General features: G+C 42.1%; 2 protein-coding genes across 5 annotated transcripts in view; one reads left to right on the forward strand and one right to left on the reverse strand.

Moving 5' to 3' along the window:
* Positions 1-607: 607 nt before the first annotated feature.
* SKP1 (S-phase kinase associated protein 1) lies at positions 608-16,970 on the forward strand. 3 transcript variants are annotated; one of them, XM_060008843.1, is made up of 7 exons: positions 608-794; positions 2,872-2,943; positions 3,528-3,624; positions 9,455-9,528; positions 12,887-13,030; positions 15,299-15,439; positions 16,084-16,970. In XM_060008843.1, exons 3-7 carry the CDS (start codon positions 3,528-3,530, stop codon positions 16,117-16,119), a joined length of 492 nt encoding a protein of 163 aa, XP_059864826.1. In that variant the 5' UTR covers positions 608-794; positions 2,872-2,943; the 3' UTR covers positions 16,120-16,970. The 3 variants fall into 3 exon arrangements, with proteins under 3 accessions (XP_059864826.1, XP_059864827.1, XP_059864824.1); XM_060008844.1 differs by having other exon boundaries at positions 2,878-2,943; XM_060008841.1 differs by lacking the exon at positions 2,872-2,943 and having other exon boundaries at positions 612-794.
* A 5,071-nt stretch (positions 16,971-22,041) lies between these two features.
* TCF7 (transcription factor 7) overlaps positions 22,042-25,510 on the reverse strand; it is a 33,892-nt gene continuing 30,423 nt past the window's right edge. For both annotated transcript variants that reach the window (XM_060008845.1, XM_060008847.1), the window contains one exon: positions 22,042-25,116. In XM_060008845.1, the coding sequence (XP_059864828.1) occupies positions 25,037-25,116 (80 nt within the window). In that variant the 3' untranslated portion in view covers positions 22,042-25,036. The remainder of the gene's footprint in view (positions 25,117-25,510) is intronic.

Here is a 25,510-nt window from a genome sequence, read left to right on the forward strand (position 1 = left end):
GCTCTGCCACTGAACCGTTCTGAACCTGTTCCCTTACAAATAAAAAAGGGTAACGATACTTCACCGCACGGATTATTGTGGAGAGTGAGCTAACTTCTATTAGGTTCAGGGGAGGATACTGAGACCCTGAGCAGAATCTCACAGCGCTGACTGGAAAGGCCAACTCCCATTCTTTCTCGGAGTCCCAGTTTCCCCGTCCTGAAAGGGAGCCATAGCCCCTCCCAAACACCATCCTCAACACACACGCGGGAGAACACCTCTCTCTCCCTCCCCCCTCCCCCTCCCTCCCCTTCCCTCCCCTCCCTCCCCCTTCCTCCCCCTTCCTCCCCCTTCCTCCTCCTCCTCCTCCTGCGCTCGCGGCTTCCAGGCTTTTCAGGTCTGGGGTCTTTAGTTCAGCTTAGGACAGCCCCCGCCTGAAGGACCCTCGCAGGCCGTGAAGTACCACAGCCAGTCCTCCGTTCCCGCTTTGAGGAGACCGAGCCTAGCTTTCGAGGGAGGGGGTGAAGATCAAGGCCCGCCGCGCCTCGCCTCGCCTCGCCCCGTCCTGCCGCGTCTCCGCCTGGCCCGCCCGGCCTGCCTCCGCCTGTCGTCAGGCGATCTCGGCGGCCAGCCCCGCCGGCTCTGTGACGTGACGGGCGCAAGGGTCCTCGGCGCCTGCGCCCGCTCATATATAGGTAGACGCCGCGCCGCTCCGCAGTGTTGGCCTTGTTCTCCGCTTTTCTGTGTTTTTTTTTTGCAGACGCCGCCCTGCTCTCCTCAGCCTCTGGCCCGCCATCTCCTTGAATCCTAACACTGTGAGTAGCCGCCGACGGAGCTGGGAGGGGCGGTGGCGCCGGGGGTTGCGAGCTGGTGGCAGCACCGCTGGTGCTTTGGCCCTGCTGGAGGCGGGAGGCACCTGGGCCTGGCCTTCCCTCAGGCTCTTTGGAACCCGTTGTCGGCCTTGTTCTCCCACCCCGCCCCTCGACTCGGCGAGGCCTCCTCTAGCCTCGCGTCTTCACGGCGCCCCGTGGGTGCCCGGGCGGGCGGGCGGGAGGGAGAAGGTGCGAGCCGAACCCGAGATTAGGCCTTCTCTTCACGGGGCGACCGTCAGCCGTGGCGGAGCTCGACTGAGGGCCCAGGCTGGGGCCGGGGGCCTCGCTCGGCGTTGAGGCTGCCAGCCACTGGCACCCAGGGCGAGGGTGGCGGCGGGGCTTTTAATGGAGTTCCCGGGGCTGTCGTGAGCGTGGGCGTGTGTCCGTGTTTGTTGTTTTGGTGTCCGGAGGAAGCGTGGCGGTGGTAGTCCGGGAGCGCAGGATTCTTGGCACCCATGCTTTTCTCGCCCCTGTATCTAGCGTCGCTAGTCACCGGTCCTGGCTGACTGTGCTGGGTCCGAATCTTGGCAGAGAACCGCCTGCTCCTTCGGAATATTTCTCTCCCATTACTTTGCCACAGCCTGGGCTTGCTGAAACCATTGTTGTAATAGCAGATGCCATCGTCATAGTGGTGTGGCTTTTAGGTGCTCTAAGTCCTAACTCGAGGTGCCTGGTTTTTGAAGGGGTAGGACGTTCACCTGCTTCGGTTTACTTTTTAATGGAGACTTCAGGTTTAGGTTTTGGGTCATGATTTTTTTCATCAGAGCGTTACAGTAGAATGTTTCTGTGTCATAGAGCAACGCAGATTTCACTCTACCCTCTAAAAAGAGGTGTCAGAATTTCGGGTCACTTAAAACAGGTTTTTTCCTTTATGGTGTTGATAGAACCCACTCAGAGTGATTTACAAGTACTGGAGTATAAGGAATTGAAGGAATGGTCTTGAAAGCATGTCAAACAAAATTTCGCCCATCATTATACGAAAAATTTGCTCTGAATTCCAGCTGTATAACACTAAAAAAGTTGTCTTTGAGTACCAAGTTTAGCGTTACAAAGTGCATCGAATTACAGATTAACCGATGGTTTCTCTGCTATTTATTAAGATCTCAGCTCCCGTAGGAGTAACCTAATAGACGAATTTGACTATGACTAAGCAGATTTGCTGTTTATCAGAAGTTATTTGAAATATGAAATGTTCGTCTTGCTTAAAAGTAATTTTATCAACTGTGTTGCCAGACTCTTGATTCTATAATGTTCGCTCCAGTACTGTGGAACATAAAAAGATCATAGAATGTTTCGTAATTAAAAATTGAGCTCACGTTAAAATATTTCTTTTGGGGATACCTTTTGTTATTGCCTTGTCACAGAGAAGGTTCTCTGCTCTGGGTCTTTCTCCATGGAGCAGGACAACTGCATTATTGGCAAGTACTGAGCAACACGGAAAAGCAGACATATTTGTGAACTGTAAAATGAAATCTGATTCTCTCCACCCATGGATGGGTGAGAGCTGGATATTTAAATGGCTGCTTTTAAAACAGCTTTACCTTTTTGCTTCCTTGCCTTAACAACTTCTTGTTTGGGAAATGGAGACAGTTGTCTGGGGAAAGCAGAATGAATATTTTAGCTGATTTAATGGGTCTTAAGTCTTGGGACCTAAAAAGGTTCGATCAGTGTTTTAAATGCCAAATTCTATGTTTTTAAGTTATAACGACATCGCAGGATTATGATGGACCTTTAAAAAATCTATACTTGAAATTTAAAGAGGTTTTGAATTTTTACAGTCAGGTATTGTTGCCGTTCCCCCCTCCCCTGCGCCACTCCCCCAAGAATCTGAATATGGTAAGAAATTGCTGGCTTAGAAGCTTAGAACTTTTAATTTTAAAGAGGTGTTTTTTTGTTTTGGTTTTTTTGCCAAAACTCAAGTCTTTTGAAGTTAATTGCTTAATTAACTTTTATGTAAGAGGTGTCTTTTTCCTAATGACTCATAATTAATCTGAGTTAATAAATACATTTTTGGCGCAAGTAATAGGTTATTACTATGAGGACTTTGGCAGGAGATCTCAAACTTGGACACCTGGACAGTCAGTAATGAAAGGTAAAAAGGACTCTGAAATTTACTAGGTTTACAACATGTGTTTATCCTTAAAATATTTTATTCTTTTGTGTATGGTCTTGCATTGATCCAAACATAAATAAGTATATCCTGATCTACTCTTTGGATTTGAACTCATTTTTCACTGGTAAGTCTCACTGTGGGAAAATTACTATCTTATCTGGGTAGCTTTGTTTATTTTGGACTCACCTCCCTCAGGTTTGCAGGTGGAGTAGTCAGTGTTCAGTGAGAGCAGAAAGGTGGGCAAAGAATAAGTCCATTTTAGATACATTTTGCATCAAAAATATAAAGTGTTAATTCTAAAACTTACACTAGTAATGAATTCAGTAGGGCAGGCTTTAAAAGCTTCTGTTCCTAGGAGTTATACTTTCACAAAATTTTTATAGAAACACTTGTGTGCTAGCATGTGAATAATCACTTAGTGTTTTATAGGGTTATATACTATAGGTCCTTAGGGTTTTACGGTCAATAAGTTAGAAGGTGTCTAACAGACTGTAGTTTGAAATGTAGTTTGTATAGAAGTAATATCTCTTAAATTTCAAATTCAATATAATACCTTTTTTTAGATGCCTTCAATTAAGTTGCAGAGTTCTGATGGAGAGATATTTGAAGTTGATGTTGAAATTGCGAAACAATCTGTGACTATTAAGACCATGTTGGAAGGTAAGTTTATTAGAAAACGTGGGTCAGAGGAAAGGGAAAGAAATGAGTAGCTTGATATAACCTGTGAACATCAAATCTACAGAAGTAACAGTGTCAGAAAACTCTCAGGGGTATGAAGGGGTAAAGTTTACTTTTTTTCTTTAAAGTATTAACTGCATTGTTTTTGGTACAGGTCAGTTTTTTCTGCATTTTCTGAATTACTGAGTTTTTTCCCTTATTAGGTAGATAATACCATAAGCTAATACTGAAATGACTTCCAAACCTCAGACAATGGCTCATTTCTCTTTCAAGTAAATTTGCGTTCGTAATTTCTAATGACAAAAAGTAAAGCCTTTGGAAAAGAGATACCTTATATATGGTAGCTAAATAGAACACCTTGTTTCAACAGCCGGAGTAAGCTGAGTAGATTGTAAACTGAGTAGATGTCTGTTTCTTTCTTTCTTTTTTTTTAACCAAGTCTTCCCTTTTGTCTGTTTTGTCATTCCTCTGAAACTGCTGCAAAGCATGTATGCAGTGCATCAAAGAAGGAAGGCAAGAAAACAGGTCCTGAAACGTTTTGAAACTTTTACTAGTTAACATGGATCTCTCTCTTCTTTTTTTTAAATTAATTAATTACTTTTTGGCTCAGTTGGGTCTTCGTTACTGCGCGCGGGCTTTCTCTAGTTGCGGCGAGTGGGGGCTACTTTTCCTTGTGGTGCGCGGGCTTCTCATTGCGGTGGCTTCTCTTGTTGCAGAGCACAGACTCTCGGCGCACAGGCTTCAGAAGTTGTGGCTCGTGGGCTCTAGAGCGCAGGCTCAGTGGTTGTGGCACACGGGCTTAGTTGCTCCGCGGCATGTGGGATCTTTCTGGACCAGGGCTCAAACCCACGTCCCCTGCGTTGGCAGGTGGATTCTTAACCACTGCACCACCAGGGAAGCCCTGGATCTCTAATTAGTATTATCAGTGGGTTGGTAGACATTAACAGTATATGGAGACTTACAAATCAGTTTCTAGAATTGGTGGAAGAAAAACAGTAGTAATAAGAATGTTCTTCAGTACATTTGTCTCCATATCTGCAGGGGATTGGTTCCAGGACCCCCTATGGATACCAAAATCCATGGATACTCAAATAACATAAAATGGGGTGGTATTTGCATATAACCTACATACATTCTCCCTTATACTTTAAATTATCTCTAGATTTTTATACCTAATAACACCATAAATGCTATGTAAATTCAAATTTTAGCTTTTTGGAACTTTCTGGAATTTAAAAATTTTTATTTTTTAATACTTTCTATCCACGGTTTGAATCCAAGGATGTGGGACCTGCAGATACGGAGGGCTGAGTGCATTCAAATATCAAAAGTTTTTGTTTATCTGTAGCTTATAGATATTTAATTAAAGAGTTGTATGCCAAGCATTAGCAGGAGATATAGTAGTCAGTGTTCAGTGAGAGCAGAAAGGCAGGCAAAGAATAAGTCCTGGTGCCGGTGAAAAGAAGGTAAGTGAGAAGTGGTCTTTGCTCTTGAAGGATTTATAAACTAGGCAGGGAGATAGACACCAAACAAGGCTAATGGTCACATGGTATAATTAGTGCATTAATAAAATTGTGCCGAGTGGTGCTATGGGAACTTGTTGGCTGATGTTATTCTTTAGGCTTGTGGAGAGTGCAGTGTGTAGTACTAGTGAGGTGATATTTCAAATCTAGTGAAATTAAGATGTTTTGGGAGATCATTCTGAGGTAAAGTAGACAGGATGTGTTTAAAAGAAATTGAGGTTTTTAATTGGGGTTGTGATTGTGATACTTGTAGTTGATAGAGCTGAGCAACAAGTTTGAGGGGAATGGAAAGAAAATGACTTTGAGCTTGAACATGTTGTGTATGTTAGAGATTCTCTCAAAAGATCTTTGTAATAAGCTACTAGTCAGTTGAGTATGTGGATCTTGGTCCCTGAGTTGTAGGCTGCTGGGGATAGACTGACTTTGTATGGTGGGTTATAGGAGTGTGTATATATATATATATATATATATATATATATATATATATATGGAAGTAAATGAGCTTGGCAGGTGGCCATGTTGGGGCAGGATGGGCTGTTACGAGTGAAGTCAGAAGTAGAGAATATGTGGAGTAGGAAGCCAAGGGAAAAGGGAGGCATTTTGAAGTGACCAGAGTGATTATCAGATTCATATACTGCAGACTGGTCACTTAGGATTTCAGGGATAATAAGTTAGAAGACTTCTAACAGCAAGTATTAGGTGTGGTAGAGGCAGAAGCTGAGCTGCAGGTTTGTCTTCTGTTTTCTAATAGAAAATAAAAGCTGAACATATTCTTTTCGGTTTTCTTTTTAGTTATTTTCCTGGTTTCTAATAGAAAATAAAAGCTGAACATAAAGTTGTTTTGGGTAATTGACACCAGTTATGTGGCACTTACAGTCCTGCACCCTGGTGACTTACATAGATTACTTTTATTAAGTTGTAAACCCCTTGGTACAACCCACAGTCACTGTTCATCAAGTACGTGTTGAATGAAGAACTATAGTATGGTCACTGATAAAAGAGTGTGAAAGTTATCCAGGTGTCCCTAAAGGCAGGTGAGTAAGGCTTTATCTAGAAGATGTAGAAACTGATAACAAAATTGCTGCCTGAATACTTGCTTTATTTCATCTTAGTTGGTGCCTGGCACACTAATCTCTCCTGTGCTGCTTCAAAGAAGCATTTGCCAGTGTAGGAACATAGGGCTGCTTGAAGGTTTTCTGCCAACTTTGATCACTGAAGCAAGTGGATGATAGATAGCAACAATTAAAATGCTTCTTTCCTTTCATAGCTTTGGGCATCAGAGGTGAATGGCTTTATCTTAAGTACCAGTGGTTTATATAGAATTCTAGCCTCTTGAAGACTGGAATGTATTGAAATAAAATCTTCTAATCAGTGGACAATCAGAAGTGAAAATCTTGGCATGTGTACACATGGATTGACTCATTTCTTCAGGTCCAGGTTGTGGTATCAGGATACAAGTGTCTTTCAGAAGTCCTTGAAACTAAATAGCTTAAAGGAATGACTGTTGGTACTTGTGCATTTAGTCTAAAAGCAAAAACCATTTCAAATCCTCGGTTTAAATGCTGGAGAAGTGATCCTTTACAACTGTAAGGCCCTTATTTTTAATGTGACTTAAGCCTTCTTCCAAATAACATTTGTATCTAAACAAGCTGGTCTTCTGTATTTCATTTCCTCTAATCTGTTCATTTCCCCAAACACATGTATTTTCCATAGTATAACTTCTTTTTCTGCCCTCTGAGTTAAAAGTACTTCATACTAGTTCAAGAAAAGCATAAGTGGCTTGATCCAAATTGAAATATTGTCATTTTATAGTTTTACTCTCAGCAAAGATGGGATCAGGTAAAGGCATTGGTGGGGAGGAATAGAGGGGAGATGAGTGAATGTACCCATACAGGAAAATAGAATACTTTTTGAATATACTCTCATCTTTACCACTTCACTGGAGAAGCTTGTTAAACTCATTGATCTCCATGTTGTCAAGTGCATTGTTTCATTTCTCATCTAGACTTACTGATAGCCTTTGACAGTAGATCAATCCCTTCTACATTTGGCTTTCAGGATACTTAATACTTAGCTCACTGACAACCTGTCTCCCCATCTTTAAAGCCTTCTCCCCATCTTTAAAGCCTTCAGTTCCCGGGAGTTTGCTTAATCATTGTACCTCTTCACTGTATCAATACTCAGTCAGTCCCTCAGCTAGAATCATAGTGTTATAAATCATTTATACATGATTTCCCAAACTTACCTACAGTTCTAATCTCTTCTTTTGATTTTTAGACTTGCATATTTAACTTCTTGGTCAACCATTGAATATCTAATAGATATCTCAAACTTATTAAACTAGAATTGTTTTCTTTTTTAAATCTATTTTTGGCTGCGTTGGGTCTTCGTTGCTGCGTGCGAGCTTTCTCTAGTTGCAGCGAGCGGGGGCTACTCTTCTTTGTGGTGCACAGGCTTCTCATTGCAGTGGCTTCTCGTTGCAGAGCACGGGCTCTAGGCGCGTGGGCTTCAGTAGTTGGGGCGCGCGGGCTCAGTAGTTGTGGCGCATGGGCTTAGTTGCTCCACGGCATGTGGGATCTTCCTGGACCAGGGCTTGAACCTGTGTTCCCTGCACTGGCAGGTGGATTCTTAACCACTGTGCCACTAAGGAAGTCCCCAAACTAGAATTCTTGATTCCCTGCCCTCTAAAACAAGTTCTCTGTCAACTTTCCCCATATCAATTAGTGGCAACTCCAATGGCAGCTCCATCCGTCTGGTTCCTCATGTTATAAGCCTTAGCCGTTGCTAACTCCTTTCACATTCTGCTTTCCATCTGTTGGCAAATCCTGTTGCCTCTCACTTCAAAATGCATACAGAATTGGACTATTTCTTCTTCCATAGCTATATACCTTGTACAAGCCACTTGTACTTGCCTGGGTCATTGCTAGCCTCATAATTGGTTTCCCTCTTTCCCCTCCTGCTTTACCAATATAGTAGCCAAATTGCAGAAGGCCCTATTAGGGCCCTGTCTTCTCCTTTCAACCTGGCTAACTCTGCTCTTGTAACACTAGATTCCTTAGTGTTTTTAGGACACTATCAGAAGGCCTTTGCATTTGTCATTTCCTCTGCTTAGGTGTTCTCTCCTTTAGAATTTTAATTAAAATGTCATCTTCTCTGTGAGGCATCCTGAGCAACTCTATCTAAAGTTGCAACAGTTCCTCCCATCCTCCTGTATTCATTGCTGATTCTTCCCTGCCTAGCACAGCTATATATTAGGGACTCAAATGTATGCCTCAGCACTTAACCATGTCAATGTAACTGGTGCTGTGCTACAACCAGTATAGCAATGCAGTACTTTTGACCCCTGATCTTGGTACTTCTGTTACATAAGTGTCTTTGGCAGCTCTTTTTTAGTCCTGTAGAAACTGAAGGATGGACCCATTTGGTTTGAAAAATACTCTTATTTAGAATCTTTAAGTAACATGCGGATTTTAAGTTTTCTCTTTGGAGCTCAGCAACCACTTTGATAGTCTAAAAGTTAGGACTTTTTATTAGAGAAACCTATATATTCAAAATTATAAGTAGTATGTATGTGATGAATAACACTAAAGGGTATATGTTGAAACTACGTCTCTCAACCCATGTTCTCATTAACTACCTTGGACATAATATTAACAATTCCTTGTATATCCTTTTGAAGATATTTTAAATATAAATATAAGTATATTCCCATTTTTATTCAGGTAACACTTATCTTTTATACTTGGCTTTTAAAAACTTTAATCTTGAAATCATACCAGTATGTATGGAGCTGCCTGCCTTGTTTTTTGTCAGTGGCTGCATGATCTGTTGTGTGTGTCTGTGTGTGTATATATACATTTTTGGGCTTCAAATTTTAATAGATTGAGATTCTGTTACTTCTGCAATACCTCACATTGTTTTATTTTCCTGAGTGCAGTCCATTTAGAGTTTGGTATAAAGAGTAAGGGTAAGCGTCTAGCTTTAATTTTTTCCCAGGTGGTTGCCCAGTTATCTCAATCCCACTTATTAAATCACTTTTCCTCCTAATTAAGAAAACTCTTTTTATATAATCCTGTATTTGTCTTCTCACACATTTTTATATAGTTTTGTGTGGTTCATGGAGCTGTTGCTAGGAACTGCCGGTTTTAAATACTTTCAAGAGAACTATTCTTAGTAAAGTACTTTTTATAGTCTTTCAGATAACATGTCTTACAAGTTACTTGTTTGAAACATCCTGGTTGTTATAATGAGGCTAGAAAATAATGGCAACTCTCTTCTGGTTTACTTAGATTTGGGAATGGATGATGAAGGAGATGATGATCCAGTCCCGTTGCCAAATGTTAATGCAGCAATATTAAAAAAGGTAAGGTAGCAACTATACCCTTATATATATATATATATGTATATATCCTTTTTCTCATTAACAATATCCTGGTGATATTTCTAATTGATATATAGATAGCTTCCTTAAAAACAAAACAAAACAAAAACAGTAACTATATAGTAAGATTATGACTAAGATATTTATTTTAGTTTAACCAGGCCCTGTGAATATTTAAGTTGTCTAGTCTTTTTCATTAACACATTTAAATTATTGAAATATAATGGTATGTGCTTAGCAAAAAGGGGAGTTTTTTTGTATTGCTTGTCTACTGAATGGTATGCCTCAAAAGGAGTTTGAGGGACTTCCCTGGTGGTCAGTGGTTAAGAATCCGCCTGCCAATGCAGGGGACACGGGTTCGAGCCCTGGTCCAGGAAGATCCCACATGCCACGGAGCAACTAAGCCCATGCACCACAACTACTGAGACTGTGCTCTAGAGCTCGCGAGCCACAACTACTGAGCTCACGCGCCTAGAGCCCGTGCTCCACAACAAGAGAAGCCACCATAATGAGAAGCCCGCGCACCACAACGAAGAGTAGCCCCTGCTCGCCGCAAGTAGAGAAAGCCCACACACAGCGACGAAGACCCAATGCAGCCAAAAATGAAAATAATGTAAAAAAAGGAGTTTGAGAACAAGATATGTGCTTTTTTTGGTTTGTTTCTTTTTTTTTTAGTTGATCACCTTACCCTGTGTCTAAGCATAAACAGCCCTCTACATATTATTATTTTTTTGGCTGCACTGTGCGCGGCTTGCAGGGATCTTAGTTCCCCGACCAGGGATTGAACCTGGGCCCATGGCAGTGAAAGCACCGAGTCCTAACCATTGGACCACCTGGGAATTCCCCAGCCCTCTACATTGAATAGGATTTTAGTGTTTCAGAGCATATGGCTCCTTAATAGAGCCAGCTGTTTAACTGAATGCTCTTCTGAAGAAACAGCAGCCAGTTTCCACATTGTGGGGAAGACTGGCTAGGCTTAGAGATGGGAATGGTCGTTTCCAGTTGGCCCCTTCCTGAGGAATTTTCAGAGTCATTGACCATATGCAGTTGCATTTTATGCTTTCTCTTGACCCTGGCATGAGATACAGCTGCATTGCATATTTTTCCATATTCTTACCATGATTGGCTATTACCAGTCTTTTTAATATCCCTAGTCCGGGTAAAAAGCCCCTTGTAACCACTATTCTGTATTCTGTCTCTGTGACTTTGACTATACTGGGCTATCTTATAAAAAATGGGATCATAGGATATTCTTTTGTGTCTGGCTTATTTCGCTTAGCGTAATGTTTTCAAGGTTCATCCATTTTGTAGTCTTAATAGGCTTTTTATACGAGTTCTTTATGTAGTTTTTACCACTTTGCTTGTCTTAGGTCAATTCACAGCTTTATATTTTTATCTAGTTAGATCTCCTTTTTTTATTACTATTTTTTATTTATTTTTGGCTTCGTTGGGTCTTCGTTGCTGCACGCGGGCTTTCTCTAGTTGTGACGAGCAGGGGCTACTCTTCCTTGCGGTGCACGGGCTTCTCATTGCGGTGGCTTCTCTTGTTGCAGAGCACGGGCTCCAGGCAGGCAGGCTTCGGTAGTTGTGGCTCACGGGCTCAGTAGTTGTGGCTCGCGGGCTTCAGTAGGTGTGGCACACGGGCTCAGTAGTTGTGGCATGTGGGCTCTCTAGGTGTATGGGCTCAGTAGTTGTGGCACACCAGCTTAGTTGCTCCGCGGCATGTGGGATCTTCCTGGACCAGGGCTCTAGCCCATGTCCCGTGCATTGGCAGGCGGATTCTTAACCACTGCACCACCAGGGAAACCCTATATAGCCTTTTAAGACTTTTTAAATGCCATATGTTACTCATAGGTTTCTTTTTTCTTTTTTTTTTTTTTGTGGTACGCGGGCCTCTCACTGTTGTGGCCTCTCCCGTTGCGGAGCACAGGCTCCAGACGCGCAGGTTCAGCAGCCATGGCTCATAGGCCAAGCTGCTCTGCGGCATGTGGGATCTTCCTGGACCAGGGCACAAACCCGTGTCCACCGCATCGGCAGGCGGACTCTCAACCACTGCGCCACCAGGGAAGCCCTGGTTTCTTTCTTATACTACTGGAATACTACTTCTTTTTTTTTTTGCGGTACGCGGGCCTCTCACTGATGTGGCTTCTCTGGTTGTGGAGCACAGGCTCCAGACGTGCAGGCCTAGCGACCATGGCTTACGGGCCTATCCACTCCGCGACATGTGGGATCTTCCCGGACCAGGGTACGAACCCGTGTCCCCTGCATCGGCAGGCGAACTCTCAACCACTGCACCACCAGGGAAGCCCTGGAATACTTCTTAAAAAGCTATTTAATTAAAGCCCTTTATGCTTGGCTTTTTCTTCTAGAAGTAGTTCTTTCCCTTTTTTGTATCCTTATAGTATGATTTCTCAGTTCTCCCATTTTCTCTCAGCATTGTTTATTCCCCCAACATTGTAATATTAAAAAAAAAAGTTAATCATACAGAAAAGTTAAATTATACAGCAAACACCCATTTTCCTACCACCTAGATTCTGTAACTTAACACTTTCAGTGTAGATTGTGGTCTATATGATGGTGCACAGTCTAGCTAATCAGCTTCTAGAAACTTTAATGTGTTCATTCCATTACTAAGGGAACTTTGGGCTTTGCCTGCATTGTTCTTATACTGGATAGTGTTGTGCATGTGTCTAGGGTGTTTAGAATTGCTTGGTGATAGTGTATGCACATATTCAGCTTCCCTAGGTACTCCTAGGTTACTTTTCAAAGGGATTATACCAGTTTACACTCTATAGTAGAAAAGTTCATGTTATCCTCACACTGTTGCCAATGATTAGTATCGACATCTTGATTTTTATTTATCTTTTGGGGGTACAGTCTAAAGTAGTATCTGTAGTGTTAATTTTGCATTTAATGAGGCTGAGTATTTCCTCCTTTTAGACTATTCATATTCAGATATATTTTGTAAATTGCCTGTTCATATCTTTAGCCCATTTCTGTGTAGAGATTGTTAAGATTTTATATTTTATAAGGTAATCCATTGCTGGCATGTACATGTTGCAGGTATTTCCCAGTCATTGTCCTGTCTGACTTAATGTGTTTTTTTGCACAGGAGCTTTATTAGTATGGTCAAGTATAGTAATCTGTCTTCATGGTTTGCTGTTATCTAAGATCTTCCGTGAACTCTAGGGTTGTGCTTTTCAAGCTGGGCTACTAACTTTACTATTCAAGTTGACTTACAGTTAGTTCTTAGCCCTGTGTAGGAATAACCTTGCCCCAGCAGTGGAACGAAGTACCTTGTTATAAAATGCCATATAGGAATGAACTTTTGTTGTTGTAGGTCATTCAGTGGTGCACCCACCACAAGGATGATCCTCCTCCTCCTGAGGATGATGAGAACAAAGAAAAGCGAACAGATGATATCCCTGTTTGGGATCAAGAATTCCTGAAAGTTGACCAAGGAACACTTTTTGAGCTTATACTGGTATGTTTTTAATGCATAGTATAAGATATTTCTAGTCCATACCTTTAGCACTTTTCATAGAGTTAAATTTGTTAAATTCATTGATACTGAATTTTAACTCTAAACTCTGCGATGCTATATTTAAATCCATGTATCAATAACCACGTTAAATGTAAACAGTCTATAAACACCACAATTAAAGGTTAGAGGTCATCACATTGGATAGAAAAGAGTTAGCTATTCTGTCTATAAAAAACTCACTTTAAATATAAAGACACAATTAGGTTTAAAGGGTGGAATAAGATAATATTATGCTAACAATAATAACCAAAAGAAAACTGGAGTGACTATATTAAAGTACATTTCAGAGTGAAGAATATTATCAGGATTAAAGAGGGTCATTGCATAATGATAAAGTGGTCTGTTCATTATTACGAGGACATAAGAATCCTAAATGTTTTTCTACCTAAAAGCAGAACTTCCAGAAAGTGAAACAAAAACCAATAGAACTCTAAAGGTTAAGTAGGCAAATCCACAATCATAGTTAGAGATTTCAAAACCTGTCTCTAAATAATTGATAAAACAAGTAGACAGAGAATCATAAGGATGTAGAAGACTAATGACAGAAAAATTGATATTCTTTTCAAGTGTATACTTCCAAGATAGACATGTTGTGGGCCTTAAAACAAGTCACAGGGGAACTTCCCTGGTGGTCCAGTGGTTAAGATTCCTGCGCTTCCATTGCAGGGGGTGTGGGTTCAATATCTGGTTGGGGAACTAAGATCCCACATGCTGCGTGGCACGGCCAAAACAAAACAAACAAAAAAGTCTCATTTGAAAGGATTCAGGTCACACAAAATATGTTTTCTAATCACAGTGGAATGAAATGAGAAATCAGTAACAGAAAGCTATCTGGAAAATCTGCAGATATTTGAAAACTAAGTAACACATTTCTTAGTAATCAAGAATGATTACTGAAGAATGAGTCAATGAAGAAATCACAAGAAAAGTTAGTATTTTAAACTGAATGGAAATGAAACACAACATACGAAAATCTGTGAGATTAAGCTAAAGTAGCATTTAGAGGGAAATTGATAGCCCTAAACACCTATATTAGAAAAGAAAGGGGCTTCCCTGGTGGCACAGTGGTTAAGAATCCGCCTGCCAATGCAGGGAACACGGGTTCGATCCCTGGTCCGGGAAGATCCCACATGCCGCAGAGCAACTAAGCCCATGCACCACAACTACTGAGCCTGTGCTCTGCAGCCCGTGAGCCACAACTACTGAGCACTCATGCCACAGCTACTGAAGCCCACGTGCCTAGAGCCTGTGCTTGGTAACAAGCCACCACAATGAGAAGCCCATGCACTGCAACGAAGAGTAGCTCCCACTTGCCGCAACTAGAGAAAGCCCACGTGTAGCAGCAAAGACCCAATGCAGCCAAAAATAAAATAAATAAATAAATATATTTTAAGAAAAAAGAAAAGTTTCAAATCAGCAGTCTAAGCTTTTTTTTTTTTTTTTGTGGCACGCGGGCCTCTCACTGCTGCGGCCTCTCCTGCCACGGAGCACGCGCGGGCCCAGCGGCCCCGGCCCATGGGCCCAGCCGCTGCCGTGGAATCCTCCCGGACCGGGGCACAAACCCACGTCCCCTGCATTGGCAGGCGGACTCCTAACCACTGCGCCACCAGGGAAGCCCAGCAGTCTAAGCTTTTACTTTAAGAAACTAATGAAAGATGAATTTCATCCCAAAGAAAGGGAGTAGTAAAGGTAAGAGCAGAAATCAGTAAAATAGAAAACAGGTAAACAATAGAGAAAATCAAAGAAACCAAAAGTTGAATCAGAAGGTCAGTAAAATGTAATACTATAACTACTTACGGGATCTTAGTTGCCCGACCAGGGATTGAACCTGGGCCCTTGGCAGTGAGAGCGTAGAGTCCTAACCACTGGACCACCAGGAAAATCACTGAATTCTTTAAATATTTTTGTCAAACACAAACTTGTGTTTGTGTGTGTGCACGCGTACACAACTGCCAGTAGTGGCCATTCTTTGACGTTTGAGGTAGTGTAGTTTGCTGAATGTAGCACAAGGACTCAGTATTACAGAGGTATAACAAAGAATGGGACATACAATAATCTTTCACAGAAGAATTTGATTTATTTATTCATTTAATTTCTTAAAATTAACTAGTATTTTAAGCTAAGTTAGATATGGATTGTTAGTCACTGATTCTGGATTTAATTTAAAGCATCAACTATACTTTAATGAAAACAACAATTACTTTACAGGCAGCAAACTACTTAGACATCAAAGGTCTGCTTGATGTTACCTGCAAGACTGTTGCCAATATGATCAAGGGGAAAACTCCTGAGGAGATTCGAAAGACATTCAATATCAAAAATGATTTTACTGAAGAAGAGGAAGCCCAGGTAGGTGGCTAACAGCTTGTTCTTGATCAAATGCTTTTCAAGAGAGACTGAAACCCATAGCATGCTAGGAAAAGAGGTATTTATATCAAGGAGTCTTGACTTGACTTGAGGGAAAATAGGTACCTTCTGTATGCTAAAAATATTCTGGTCTGTCTCTTAGTCTAAGCACTTAGATGATACTGTTCTTTTATAAGCATAAGAACAATTAGTTTTCATCCAAAGGTGCTGTTTGATATTTGTTCCTTAGCAGTTACTAGTTTTGGCACCTGGGACCTTACATGTAAGCCATCAATATTTGACTTCAGAAGAGCAGGCCCTATGGATTATGTGCCAGGATACTTCAGAGGAACTTAGTGAATGGGGAAGAAATGAATAGATCAGAATGATTTTGTTGATGCAGGTTGTCTCTGGTGACTAAAGCTGTAATTGCCCATTGTCTTTGCTTTTCTTGATAATTTCAGCAGGGCACAATAAAAAACTGGGGAGGGAAAGAATGGTAACCTGGAAGCGTACTGTTAACTGGGTTTTTCTGGTTTTCCATCTATTTCCTTCTGACCCACCTCACAGGCTATTGATGAATCATTAGATAGTAGTCTTAGAAAAGACTACTTAAGGTACTTCCTTATATCTGTCTCTTCTTCTAGGTACGCAAAGAGAACCAGTGGTGTGAGGAGAAGTGAAATTTTGTGTCTGATGCTGTAACACTGTAAGGATTGTTCCAAATACTAGTTGCACTGCTTTGTTTATAATTGTTAATATTAGAAAAACAGTCCACAAATGCAGCAGCAAATCAGTTGTATTAGCAGAATGTTGTCCTCATTGCATGTGTAGTTTCAGTACAGATTCCAAACTTATGGCTCAGTTTCTTCTAGTATGATCAAAAGTTCTTTATTCTTTGCTCTGAATAAAATTAAACTGTGGGTTCTCTATAGAAAGTGGCATTTTGGGCTTTCCCTCTTTTTGTAAAGCAATTTATGCCTAGTTTATTGTCCAGTTAACTTTAGTTTAGTGACTTTTAAAAGTTGGCATTGTAAATAAAACAACTTGCAAAAAATTTTCTGAAATAGAATTAACAACGTATTATCTTTTATTCATGAGTTGGAAACTGGAAAAAGGCTAATTGAGGTAAATGTTATCAGAGTGGGGTTATCAGAATGTCTTCCAGCTTCCTGGAGTCCACTGGTATTGATTAACCTGTATGTAGCAGGGCTCCCTTAATTGGATCTGAGGACTTATTTTTGCATTTTTAATCCTCTCAGCTTTGAATATGTTGGCTAGAGGCTCATTTACCACTCAGTTTGTGGTTTGGGAGGAAACAGAATTAGACAGTTTGCTGGCTTTTCTATTAAAAGAGACACTTAACCCCATGTGGTGTGTCATCTTTTTATAATCAGTAATCCTATGTGGGGAAAACCATAAACACTACTTGCATGTAAAAAATAATTTAACCTTTAATGTTAAAATGTATGGCGTTACCCAGAAAGCATCAGTCACAAATGCAAGATACTTCCAATAAAAAGTAAGTTACGTAGTAGGTAGTAAATGGTTTGCTTTTTGTGTATTTAAATGTTTCTCTTCACTTAATATTAAAAGTTAAGTTTACGTATGGTTGTTCAGTTGGAAAAGACTTGCAGGCAGTTCATGTCCTAGCTCACTGGAGGCTGCGACATAACAATAAGGTTCTGGTAGACTCTGTTCTAATTGTCTTCTAATTTTTTTTCTTTCCTCCTTGTGTTCCCTTTTTACTTACTTTCCCAGTTAGAATTAACTATATTCACATGTAGTCTTAATGTGTTCTCTTCATGTTTACTGTGAGCTCTTCTGGCTCAGATTATTACTTGACAGTAGTTTGCTTTTACTTCAACTCTTATTTGTCCCAAATCTACCTTTATAATAAAGTTTCATGTGCTGTCTCACATAAATCCCCATTTGTTGTCTGTACCAGAGATAGCAAACTACAGCCTGTGTGTGGGTGAAATCTAGCCTACAACCTGTTTTTGCAGTCTGTGAGTTAAAAATGGTTTTTACATTTTTAAAGGATTGTTAAAAAATAGACACACAAAGAGTGTATTTGACCAAAAAGCCTAAAATATTTACTCTGGCTCTTCACAGAAAAAGATTGCAAACCCTTCGACTACTTCTGAATCCCTGATTCCCTTTACTCAGGAAGTAAGCTTGTTTTTCCATTTGTTCTGGTTTTAGTGGGGAAGGTAGCAGCATTCACTCCTAGCTGGAGTGTCTCTTTTCTGCTATTTCCCAATGGTCAACTCTTGCCAAAAGTTTAACTACCTCAAGTATATCCCTCGCAATATCATAACAAACAAATCTTTCCTAAAAGTTCAGGATTGTTAGCATATGCTCTATTTAGTTTGGAAAGGAAGTATCAGCTTATAGGAAGCGGGAGCCTATTATTATTAGCTGTTGATCTGTAACCCCCAAGAATTGTTACAATTATAGGACTAAATATCATCACTACCCATATTTAAAGGATACTGGGATCTTTCTGAATATGTAAGATTGAGTGGACAGACAATATAGTAGTTTAAAATTTTGTTCTGTTCTTGACTTTCTGTAGACCTTGGCCCTTGTCTTTAAACAAACAAAAATTCCTGATAATCTGAAACTCTCATGTTTAATAGAAATCTGACAGCTCATCCAAGAGAAAATAGGCAATTTGTGGACATTATATACCCAAATAAATCATAGGCATATTAAGAGGCCCTTCAAACTGGCTGTAACACTTTCCTACCCTTTTCCCTCTTCCCTGTTATATTCTATTTCTTTAATATGTCTACCAAGAGTTTTCCAGGTTCTCACCTTGTCCAAGGAAAGTGAGTGGCCCTTTCCCATTATCCATAATAGCAAACCTGTCTTCAAAGACACACTCTCTCCTGTCTGCCCTCTCATTTCCCAGTTATTCTGAGCTAATGCTGTAGCATGAAGTCAAACTGAGGCTGGAGTCCTGCCTCTGCCTCTTAGTGCCTACCTCGTCTTGGGTAAGTTGGAAATTGTAGCTACCTGCAGTGTGGTGCTCTTGGTGGTGAAGACTCCTCTGTGACAGTCCTTTGGCTTCTCAGCTTTTCATTGATTCTCTGGGTCACTTGTGATCGAAAGTAAACCAGCCGCCTTCTGAATGTTAGCTTATTACTTTCTCCCTAACATTGTCACGGATTAAGGATGTGTGCTCTCAGTTTCTAATAATTCTTAACCTCTTTCGAGGTGCTGTTATATTTTATTAGCTCACCTTCTACTTTTAATATACAAAGTAGGTATTGCTTTACAGTTTTTATATTTTTCCAAAGATTCACAGGCATCCCTTTAGGTTACAGATCCCTGAAGTGGCATTATAGCTGTGATTTATTCTACAACTGTTTGAACACATCAGCTGCTGGAATTGATCAAGCAAGATCTATATTGTAATTTGGTAGACTGCTAGGACTGCAGCTCTGTAACATGGTGCCATGGTAATTCTGAGCTTAGTCTGGAACTAGCTGGAGAAGGAGGAGAGTAGCAGTGAGTCGCTATAGGCACATGACTCAGGGCAGGCAAATACTCCAAACCACGTGATTTTTTTTTTTTTTTCTGGCTGCGTTGGGTCTTCGTTGCATTGTGCGGGCTTTCTCTGGTTGCAGCTTGCGGGGGCTACTCCTTGTTGCGGTGCGTGGGCTTCTCCTTGTGGTGGCTTCTCTTGTTGCGGAGCATGGGCTCTAGGCACGCGGGCTTCAGTAGTTGTGGCGCGTGGGCTTAGTAGTTGTGGTGCATGGGCTTAGTTACTCCACGGCATGTAGGATCTTCCCGGACCAGGGATTGAACCCGTTTCCTCTGCACTGGCAGGCGGATTCTTATCCACTGTGCCACCGGGGAAGTCCTGCCCAGGCTCTTAATACGGCAGTTTGAACAGGGAGACAAAGTGGTTTCACCAGGGAAAGAGAGCAGCAGACCCTTTGATCTGAGCACAGCCTTTACCTTATCCACATCCATCAGAATCTCATCTTTCAAAGCTTAACTTTTGGTTGCCACCAATTCCATTTGAAGATGTTTCTGATTATTTTTATAAAGCTCAGTATACATTGAAATGGGAAGGTACCAAATAAATGTTCTCCTATGAGTTGCTTATGCTTTAAAAAGGTGATAATCTTCAATTGTCTGGATTTGTATGAAAACCAGGAGGGAATAAGGGAGAAGATTGCAAGTAAAGGGTAAGCACATGAAATGGTTAAATCCCTGAAGTGTAGCTCCTGGCTTCTTTGTAGGAAGTATAAGACATGGTTGCCTTCTTAGGAGATTTTGGTGTAGCTTAGGAGGCAGAGATAAATACTGCTGGGAGGAAATGAATAATAAAAATGTTCTGAGACAGAAAATTAGTGAGCGAATTGGGGCTGCAGAGCTGGAAGGGTCTAGGAAAGGTTCTATGAAGAACTTGGTTTCAAAGGTCAAGTTGGATTTGGTTGGGGTGGAGGGATGCCAAGGTGAGGGAGAAAGCAGTGTGCTCAGTCTGGAACTAGTAGCAAAAGTTGGGTGTCATTAGGCCTGCTAGAGAATATAGTCTGGAAAGAGATATTAAAGCTGGATTGGTGAAAGAATTTTGGTGACATTGTAGGAAGAGTATTCATCAGACTCATGTTAGGCAGTGCAGTTCTTGAGTGAACCAGAATGTTTTTATTATTATTAAAGTATTCTGAATATTGAGGACTTCACAACTAGAGTCTTGATGCCTTTTTCTTGGTTACTATTGTTAAAAGTCACTAACTTCAAAAAACAGAATGAGTAAGAACTGTATGTGTACACAAGATGAAGAATGATGTAAGTTTATAACATGTCCCTTAGCCCAAGATTTAGCCATTTGAACACCTAAGCAGGTAGGCTGAATGCTACCCTTCCTGTTGAGTTGTCAGTGGATATCAGCATTGTTGGTGGCATAACGGTGTTGGTGAAGGGGCTCTTGTTTGAGCGATTTCCAGTGTGGGACTTCTTTTGAGTGACAGTTTAACTTATGGATAACATACTTGCTTCCTTGCAGTATTTTGCACTGTTGGCTATATCTGGTCTGTGTGCCAATACTGAGAGGCATTTTGTAGGAGGAATATAGTTGCTCACAACAATACCTGCTTCCATGTCTCTAGTTCTCATGACCTTCTGACACTGCTGAACTTGACATGTTCAGGAGTCATTTGCTCAACTTATTAACCTGCTATATGCCGGCCTCTTCTTTCACTCTGAGGATCAGCCTATTCCATAAAAGTACTCTCACCTTCAGAACCTTCCACCTGTATATGTTGCAAATTGGTATTTTTCCTTTGAGTGCTGAATGTGCCACTTCACGTCCTCTTTTACCTGCTTCAGATGCTTTGCAGATATTTCTGTCATAGGAGGCTTATAGGAAGGGTGGGGATACAGAAGAAACTCAGATATATATATATATTCAAGAGGAGTTTTCACTGTGTGTGTGGGGGGGGGGGCTAGAACCTAATTTCTACTCCTCCATTCCCCCCCCCCCACCCCGCCATTGACTGCACATGCCTGAAAGAACAAGACTTCAGATAAAGGAATGTGAGAACACCTGAATAAAAAAGGAACATCTGGTCCAGAGCCCCGGGTGAACTTTAAAGAAGTGTCAGCCTGAACTAGTAACTATCTCCCTTATAATTCATAGCTGCTGAAATATCCCTTACTTTAGGTTGCTAGTGACCTAACTCATGGGGACTGCTAGGGATAGGATAGTTCCTACCCCTACCCTAGGACAGAATTATGCCCTTTCCAGTTAACTCTTTGTCCAGTCCCATAACTGTTCTTACCAACTTCAAAATGTCTCTTGATCTAAGGTGGGCTTTTATTCGAGGGAATTGACTATGGGAATATCCCCATCTATATTCTCTGTTGTAAAACTCCCTGCTGTACTCCCTGAGTACATTCAGTTATAGCTCCTCTCAGACCCCCACTGCCCAGTGTGGACAAGCAGACCAGTACAGACTTTGGGAGCCTGAGTTAAAAAGAAGCCCATGGTGATTTGAGATCTGAAACAGAAGGTGATCGCAGTAGTTGGGATTGGGGGAGTTGACACAACCTGGGAACCAGGTTCTGCTTTGGTTGCCAGCTCTGTTTCAAGGACCCTTGGTGAACTCTTAAACTCTCAAGAGACCTGAGAAACAGGCATGCTAAAGCAGCTTTTCTAACCTCATAGAAAAGCCAACTCTGCTTTAATATAATGAATTAGTTTTTGGTCTCAAATCTTATAGGCCTGGCAAGTCTGTGTTACCCTTGTTCCTTCAACGCTGTTTTTTTTTTTTCCCCCCGTAGAAATGCATGCAGGAACTGATTCCTTTCTTATTCTTTGGAACAATGTAAAGAACCATTCTGCTTCACTGCACATGTGGCCTTCCTAGCCAGGCTTATGGTACACTGAATAGAGCTGGGCAGCTTCTGGGCCATCCAGAATGTAGTTACAGTTCAGAAGAGAGTCTAGCCACAGAGCTTCCTGTAAAGGGGGAAACACCCTCAAATTGGGAGACCTGGGAATGCGCTGCTAGCTTGTTGGGCTGAGCCCTCACCATGTCTTCTGACTTGAGGGCAGGGGGAGCAGCCGTAACAGGGGAGGGATCAAGATCTGTATTTCAAGCAAATCTGCCAGTTGTCTAGGAATGTGTAAGGGAGGTTGGGATGTCTTGTCTTATGTCTCAGAAAACAGCATGTTTTTGGCTGGAAATGAGGTGGGACTGCTGTGGTATTTGAAGTTGAATTTGGGGCTACACTCTCAAGTCACCCCATGCCCTCACAGGAATGTGCTGGTATGATCTAGGAAGATTTGAGTTTCCTCTTTGAAGTCAGTTTCTTTTAAAAGGCTGGTTTGATTTTAACAAAGTTGCCAAGGCCCCCCTCTTTACCCTCACATACACAAAGAGTGCATTGTTCATGTACCCCCTGTGCTGTAAATAAGACACCAGATCAGATGCAGCAACCCAGTCTTGCATAAGCCTTGGTTAAAATGTTTTTTGAAACAACTAGGCCAGTAGCCAGAGCGGAATTCTTTAAATGGGACAGATGTCAAGAGAATGGCTGGTCTCCTCTAGCACCCTTGCAGAAAAAGGCAAGTCTAGGATTACAACTTTCAGTGGCCTACTTTAAATAGACACTACTCTGGAAGATGACTTTCTTTATATTTTTAAACATAAAATCCAAAAAACTAACTCTGTTAAGTGAAAATTACAATACATTATGGTGACCCAGCAGCTGGCTGTTGTAATACTTCTTGCCCACCATTTGTACCTAATGGTTGACTGACCTTTTGAGGTGGCTTTGTGACACCTTTTATATTCGTGATGGGTCTCAAGAAGTTTATACTTAAACATGATGGAAACTGCTGTGGAAAAAGATTGTAGATTTATCAGTCTTCAGTTTTGTATAAGAATATGACTACCTCAAGAAATATTTCATGTACCTTACAGTCTTTGGGAGGAAAGGGTGCTCTTAAAATACCCATCTTTTGGATTTTATGATGATACCAGGTTATAAAAGATTCCTGTGTGTTCATGTTTTCCTCAAAATAGGCTATGTACTTCTGTCTTTTCTCTCTGCCTTCAGAGGAAAATGGAGCCCAGTGATGATACGTGCCTATTTCTGGTTGGGTTTTCTTAGGGGCTGTGGCGGCAGTTTCCAGTCCATTCTCATATGAGCAGTGGGGTAGGTTGGCCTGTGCCTGCATCAGGGGTGAGCTCAGAGGACTGGGGGGTTAAGATCAAGGCTTGCAATGGGAACTTATACCTAGCATGAGCCCCGCTCTCTGGGTTGGAGCAGGGCCCAAGCCCCTTAAGGAGAGATGACAAGTCAATCCCTGGCTTGTGTAGGCTCAACGTCTTGAGAACATGTGTACCATAATAGAGAATAAACTTTGTGGCTGTGGAAAAGAAAAGGAAAGAGTGTTATACTCTGTCACTGAAACAGCTTATTCCTCAGAGTCAAGCTTTGAAAAAGAAACCCAGTAAAAAGTATCTTTATTCTCATATCAGAAAAGTTTTTCTGTAATATGCATTAACAATACAAAAATATTTTGAATACTACAATGGTCCTTTTTTCTCTCAAGACTTCTTGCAACACTACACCAGAACATACGATCTTTGGATTCTGAGAAGCCAGTGGCTAAAGTAGGAACTAAAGGCTTTTGTTGAGGGGGTGTGTGGGTACGGGGGTATAGCCCTTTCTCTTTGGACTCAGGCTATGTACAGTGAAGAGGAGGCAAAAAACCCAACTAAGTTAAATTAAAGATTTGTTTTTTAAGGCTCAGGGTTGAAGCTTGGCTCAGAAGTGGGTTAAAGTAGGCTGTGGTGCAAACCCGATGTCCACCACTAGAGGTTTTCTGGGCTCCTTGCTTTGGTTGTAATAGTCTTTCTTCCTGCAGCCCCATAGGGAAACTGAAGCTGGCCTACTTTCACGCTGGAAGATAGACACTGGTTGTCCTGAGGTTTGGCTTGCCCTCTTACAACTGTCTGAGAGCTGGCTAGAATGGTGTGGATAGGCTGGAACTGGATCTGTGAAAAAGGCTCTCAAGAGCAGGTAGGGATGCACACTGGATTTTGAGCCATGACTTATTTGAACTGTTGACTGCAGCCACTAGTGACTGAGGCATTTGGTATCAGGGCTTCTTAGGTGGTTGAGTTCCTTAGGAAACATTTCTGAGTAATTTGAACTAGAGCCACATACCCTCACCACCCACACTTGCCTTTAAGGTGGTGTCAGGTTATTCCTGTTGGCTAGGGTGATAGGCCTAAATTTAACCTATTCCATTCACTCCTCTTCTTGTGAGCTCCAAAGAACGTGGCAAGAAGCTTCCTTTGGTCCAGCTTACAGATAGCAGCTGGTTTTCTGTAAACAGGGCTTCTCCAGGCCCTTAAGAGAGAAACACTGTTGTCTTAAGCTTTGTGGTTGTGACCATGCTTACATATTGTTTGGTAAACCAGCTTGTTCTTGGTCCATGAAGTATCTTGTATGGGGAGGGTGTGGCAGTGGTGGGGTTGGGTGGGGGAAGTAGGGAAAGCAGTTGGGCTCAGTCCAGTCCATCTATGACCTATAGCAGAAAAGCAAGGGAGGCAGGGAGGGGCATCTGCCTAGCAAGACAGATGGTAAAAAGAATAGATCCAGTCTGCCATAGGCATGAGGGGATGCCCTTAATCAAATGACACAACGCAGATCTAATTCCCACCACTTGGAGCAGTTTGAATTGATGGCCCCATGTTCAGGCAGAAGATGTGCAGCCTCTGAAATCTCCAGGGCCTGGACTCTGAGAGGGAGCCAACAGGGCCCCTGGCCGGTTTCCACGTGCTTTGGGGCTCTGTCGTCTCCTCTCAGAGGGTGGGCCCCTGGAGGAAGCCATGTGTCCTGTGCATGCTAGGCTGCCTGTCTCTGAGATTCCTGTTGCTGTACCTGTGTACTCTGCAGGTTGCTGTGAGGAGCCTGAGGGGGCCCAGGGGGCTGGGAGGCTGAGAGTGGCCGAGAGACCTGGTGATGTAGGCGCCGGTTCCGCAGGGCTAGCAAGCAGTTCTGTGGGGAAGTGGGGCAGCAGGAGGTACGAGGGTGAGTCCTGGGGAGCTGGGGACCCGGGGCAGCCTAGAGCACTGTCATCGGAAGGAACGGGGCTGGGGCAGCGGCCTTCTCCGGGTAAGTACCGAATGCATTTCTTTTTCCTCCTAGGAATAGTGAAGAGAGTTATCTGTAAACAGAGGGTGAATTCATAGTCATACTCCACAACCAAAAAATGCTGTCCTTGCATAGGCCTAGCTCCCCATGACTTAGGTGATACGTCTGTGCCTTCATGCTTAGCGCTACAACTGCTGAGCCTGGCCCAGACCTAGGGACAGGTGCAGCTCCCAGCAGAACCACAAGGTGGCACAGGGACCTTTTGTAGCTTGGCCTGTGGGCTGCCTGCTATCTTCCAGGGCAGCTATCTCCTAGTCCAGGCTGTTGAGGCTCTGCTTCACATTTGTGGGACTCAGATCTGATTAAGGAAGCGGCGGGGGGGTGGGGGGGCTGCAATGGGCTTGTGGCTTCTAGGGCTGAGCAATCCAAATGCTCAGAGCTAGG

This window comes from Delphinus delphis, chromosome 3 (genome assembly GCF_949987515.2).
Source record: "Delphinus delphis chromosome 3, mDelDel1.2, whole genome shotgun sequence".
Taxonomy (NCBI): domain Eukaryota; kingdom Metazoa; phylum Chordata; class Mammalia; order Artiodactyla; family Delphinidae; genus Delphinus; species Delphinus delphis.

Excerpts from the sequence above, each read along its gene's own strand:
- SKP1 (XM_060008843.1), top strand. The coding sequence starts at position 3,528 with ATGCCTTCAATTAAGTTGCAGAGTTCTGATGGAGAGATATTTGAAGTT. Across the intron at positions 3,625-9,454 it reads TATTAAGACCATGTTGGAAG|ATTTGGGAATGGATGATGAA; the intron begins GTAAGTTTATTA and ends TGGTTTACTTAG. Across the intron at positions 9,529-12,886 it reads ATGCAGCAATATTAAAAAAG|GTCATTCAGTGGTGCACCCA; the intron begins GTAAGGTAGCAA and ends TTGTTGTTGTAG.